The sequence below is a fragment of the Phalaenopsis equestris genome, unplaced genomic scaffold (assembly GCF_001263595.1).
Source record: "Phalaenopsis equestris unplaced genomic scaffold, ASM126359v1 Scaffold000340, whole genome shotgun sequence".
In the NCBI taxonomy this organism is placed as follows: domain Eukaryota; kingdom Viridiplantae; phylum Streptophyta; class Magnoliopsida; order Asparagales; family Orchidaceae; genus Phalaenopsis; species Phalaenopsis equestris.
In genome coordinates this window covers 344,965-350,273 of record NW_018164782.1, presented here as the reverse complement: position 1 = coordinate 350,273, position 5,309 = coordinate 344,965, and the positions used below count along the sequence as shown (strand labels likewise).

Here is a 5,309-nt window from a genome sequence, read left to right as displayed (position 1 = left end):
GCATTTATATATTTTTAGGAAATGGTAAGTCGCAAGTGGAGTGAGCTGATAGTACTTGTTGAAAGAGTTACATTTTATATATATATTTTTTTTTTGTGATCATTGAAAATCTACATGTTTTGTTAGGATTATTAAACAACTATGATCCTTGTATATAATATCTTGGATGTAAACAACTCTGATGCATATAGAAAAAAATATGATAATGATAATTTTTGGCTTTATTTTCATATTATTATTGATGAATTAGTTGCTTTGTATAATAAATATTAGAAGATAAAATAAATTCCTTTAAAATAGACCTTGGGCTATATATCTGTTGCATACTTAATTTAGTACAATTTATGGGATATATCAGATCGAGTTGTTACACTACAAGCTAAACATTTATAATCAAATGACAAGCTCTAATTGAAGTTTTTCCCACATCATCACGTGGGATAATTAACCATAAGAACATAAGCCTACAAGAAATCTAGAATCAAATTATAAAATCATGGCAAAATGAGACTAAAATCTATGAGTTGTCTTATCTAAAAATTTAACCTTCATTCTAAAATAAGATCATAAATTCTCTCAAAAGAGTCAAGCATGAATTTTCATAAGCCACAATGTGCTAAGAAAGCATAAACATGTAAAATAGAGTAGAACTAGCGTGGGAAATTTTTAAAATTAAAATATAAGTTATCAACCTTTTTGGCCTCTTGGTTAAGCATTTCAAGCCGGTGATATAAACTGTGTGACCTATGCTAACTCTTCCAAGAGACCTGCAATAGCAAATTTTGAAAATGAGTACGCGTGAAAGATAAAACATAGAAACCACACCGAATTGAATGGCAGGTAAAAATCTACAGCAAAATACTTGCATCTTTAAAGAGAAGGAAAAAAAATGAAAAACTGAAAGCATTATCTAAGAAATATTAACAAAACTGACGTTTAAATAAAAACTGCACTAAATTAATTCCTACCAGGAAACATAGAAAATTAAAATTTATCTAGAAAAAAAAAAGAAATGTATCAGGTATAGCAAAATTTTAATTCTTGTTCTGGTCTCAACTCAAATTATGCGATTTTGAGAGCTTGATTTATAATCTAATACTTTCAACTCGACTTTTTGAGAGGCTGATTTGTAATCCATCACTTTCAACTCGGCTTAGCTGACTCTGCCAAATTCATTTTTTAGGTTTCAAGTTGAGGTTAGCTCACTCGAACTCGATTCAATACCCAATAAGCTTAAAATGCAAATTTTAATTAACCTAAGAAGCTATAATTCAGTAATTGTGGCAATAGCTACAAGGCAAAAAAAAAAAAGATTTAACTAGGATAATTAACTCTAAAATAGGTTACTTATCAATTAAATGGATTTTTACAATAATTTCATATAAAATAATTATTTTTATCATGTTAGTTGTCAAACATGTTTTCTAAATTTGCTTCTGCAAATAAAATTAAGTAGATTTTTCAAACATATTTTTAAATTTTAAGCAAAACAAAAATACAACAAAATTAATAAAAAAAAGGGATAATTATATGCATATCATTTGAAACACTGACAAGTGATTTTTTTTAGGCTATCGAACGAACATTTATGCATACCACAATCAAAGAAATCATAGGGAATTAATAACAATGAAAAATATAGTTGGGTTTCTATTATGAATTTTAAATTTTGAGTGAGAATCTGAAAAAATGGATTAAAGAGGGTTGTAAATAACAATGTTCCAAGTGCTATGTATGGCCAAAAAAAATTATTGAGGAAAATACCAGCAAATAGTTTTACCATGATCCGACAAAGTGCAGCTTTGCTACAATTGCTCCTGTCGCATCTTCGATAGTCATGGAAATCACAGTGTCTGCACATTCTACCTCTCTTTTGATATCTGTAACAGATCCGTAAAGGCTGATTCCAGTCATTTTATCACTAAGATCGCTCACATATGCCTACAAAGCTTTAAAAGTTAAAAATGATTATTCATAGAATTTGATGGGGGCAAGTTAAGATTGCAAGGGTCAATGTAAAAAAGTTAGGTTGACAAGCATGATAGTTTTCAGTATTAGATACCAGACCGTACTTCTTTGTAAAGATAATAACAAGATGGGGAATTTACATACATGTCACCAAATTCCTATGTATTTACATATCTAACACTTTAACTTTATTAATTAATTTTATAACATCCAAACTTCCTATGTATTTACATATCTAACACTTAAACTTTATTAAATTTATAACATCCAAATCTTCCGTATCACATAAAAATAGCACCCTTTTAATTTTTAAAAAGTGAAATACAGCTTTTCAAGTATTGGTAAGGTGGTATGTATAAGACATGTAAATAAATAGGAATTGAGTGATATTTCTCATAATTCATATAAAATCATTTAAAATTATCACATTAAACACATTGCATCTACTATGTATTGCTATAGTAGTTTTTTATAGGACCTTTCCTACAATATAATTTTATGTGCAACATGTCATCACACACACAAAAAGATAAATATCTACTTCACTGCAACCACATAAATGATATCATTTATTCTACGAAATGAAAATGAATCATATATTATAATCATCCTAAATGTCTGAAATAGATTGAAAGGTGATAATCATCAAATGAATAAATGAATGGTCATCAAAGGAGTCGCCTCTTTTTAGTATTAGTTATTATATCCGTGCACGAAAAAAATAGAAAAGGTTGTACCTTCATTGGTACAAAATTTTGATAGTACTCTTGAGATAACTCATTAAATAAAATATAAACAAAATATACAAATGTTCTTACATAAGAAAAAGTTAAAATATAAATATGAGAAATTAAAACATCAAAGTTTTATCATTTTAAGCATTACATTTGTTAGGGCATATGCATAATAAGTAGTATAATGTAGAACTATAATTATTCATTAGATTTCTATTAAATTTATTCTATTATTCAAATAATTTTTCAAGAAAATCTCTATTGAATTAAAATGATTGACAAAAGAGATTGAGTTTATAGGGAATAGTTAATACATAGTATTATTTATATTTTTAGTTATTGTTTTCTTAATATTGTTACATACTTAGTGTTCTTATGCGTTTGGTTTGAATGATATATTATATATTTTATGGTTTAGTGGATTTTTTATTGTTGGATGTTATTATGGATTGTTATATGTATGATAGAATTGTATAATTTTACAATCCCACAATCCATTCCCGTCTTAAGAATTTCAATCTCATGAGTCAAGTGTGATAGTTTTTTATTGTCTTCTATGATGGAAAGTTGCTTTTAATAATCAAATTTACTATATTGTATTAGTTGTAAAAAAGATTTTCCTATTTTTTCAAAAAAAAAGTATTTATTTACAATATTCATAATAGCTTTAAAAAGTTAATTTCTTCACAATGTCACAACCACCTTTATAAGAAGCTTAGTAGGCCCAACCAAACCCTAATAAGCCATTAAAGTAGCATATGAAGTACAAGAGATTGGGATTCCATTTGTCATGTAGGTATAGCACATAATAATAAAATCTCACTTGAGTGGAGTGCCAACTAAATCAATAAGACATGTTTACTTCTCACAGAATTCAATTCAAAGCAGTAAAAATAAATTGTAGAATTGCAACCCAAAGTCAAAAAAATTAGCAGTCTAACGCAGAATTTTACATGGGAATCATGTGGCCCAAGCAATTCAATATTGATATTCTTAAGAATTTTTTTGTTACTCATCCAACATAAAAGAGAAGATAAAGTAAAAAAGGATAAACGGACTCACTCGGAATGGATAACCGCTGAAGTCAATCGAACCTTGAGGATTTAGTGGCAACACTACCTGGGAAGCTTTGCTTTGACTCTGATTTTGGGTGCAGGAATTTGAACCTTGAAACCTCATTTGTGTGGAAGTTAAATGTACCTATCAGTATATAATTTTGTGAGCTATTTAACAGTATATTCTTCTGAAACTTCGTAAACCAGAAAATAACCTGTTCCTCGTGTTGGATATATGGAACCAAATATAATTGTGTCACGCTACCATATTCCAGGCAGAGTTCTTCACTCGTCCCTCCGTCATCGAGAGCACTTGCAATGAAAGGCGCGTCCAATGCAAGCATTCCACCAATACTGGGAATTGAAAAGCAATGTAAGAGGTGGGTGATTAGAAAATAGGAAGGTTTACATATGCACACCACTCAATTCCTTTGTATTTAAATATCTAACACCTAAACTTCAATTTTTACACATACCACCTTACCTATGCATGAAAAGGTGTATTTCACATTTTAAAAGTTAAAATAATGATAGTTTTGATGTGATATGAAAGATTTAGGTTGTATAATTTTAAAAAGTGAAGTTTAGGTGTTAGATGCTCTCTAGAGAATAAGGCAAGTAAGTCTAGATCGGTAGAACCATAGACCTGAAAAGATTGGCTAGGATAACTTGTTCGCCCCATAATAGAAACTTTATCTTTGCACCTTCATTATCAATCAAGATAATCTGCTTTCTCTGTAAGCTTCCAAGAGCGCCGTGAGCTTCCAATGAGCCAATAGACTCGATCCTTGAGACAAGAAGCCATTAAATGATTTTAAGTAAATAAAAGGATAACAAGCGCGAGTATTAAAGAATTAGTTCATACATATCCTTTATTATGAAGAACAGCTTTACTTTGGGTATAAATTCATTACAAGAATTAAAAACTGATGTGAAGCTCCTATTGCTTATACATACATAAATGTATGCAAGCTGTGCATGAAAATATACAATGAAGCAACGCTTACAAACAATCAATGACCCGGTCATCATATTTCATCACCATGAACCTTATAAATATTTGGGTAGGCTTTATGAATTCACATTTTTCATTTGTTGATATTGAGTGTTGCTTGATATGTTAACATATTCTTCATTAATCTTTTCTGAACAACTTTTATCCACAATTCACATTAGCTCAAGTTTACTTTTCCTCCTAATCCTCCAACATTAATTATATACCATCTAATCAGTTTTTCTTTTTTCTTTGTTATAAATGTCCAAAAAACCTAAGTTTCTTTTCATTTCCTTATTTTCAACAGATGTTATTCATCTCCTCCTCTAAAATAATCATTCCTTAATTTATGTTTTCTAATTTTTCCATACATCCATTTTAACATTCACAATTACGTCATCCCAAAAAAATCACTAAGCTAATTGAACCAAGCACCTGATCTGAAGTATGTCTTCTCATTTTGCTATCTTTCGGAACAATCTTTCTGCCCAAACTACCCATACCAACAACACTACCCATTAAGCAAACAGTACTTTCCCAAAAGCGTCATCCCAAAAA

At 29.4% G+C, this 5,309-nt stretch overlaps 1 protein-coding gene across 1 annotated transcript in view; it reads right to left on the bottom strand.

Moving 5' to 3' along the window:
- Positions 1 to 616: 616 nt before the first annotated feature.
- The window catches only part of LOC110025892, a 17,313-nt gene continuing 12,620 nt past the window's right edge, over positions 617 to 5,309 (bottom strand). The window contains 5 exon segments of the mRNA XM_020726578.1: positions 617 to 767; positions 1,781 to 1,941; positions 3,765 to 3,902; positions 3,973 to 4,111; positions 4,404 to 4,544. Coding sequence (XP_020582237.1) covers positions 617 to 767; positions 1,781 to 1,941; positions 3,765 to 3,902; positions 3,973 to 4,111; positions 4,404 to 4,544 — 730 coding nt within the window.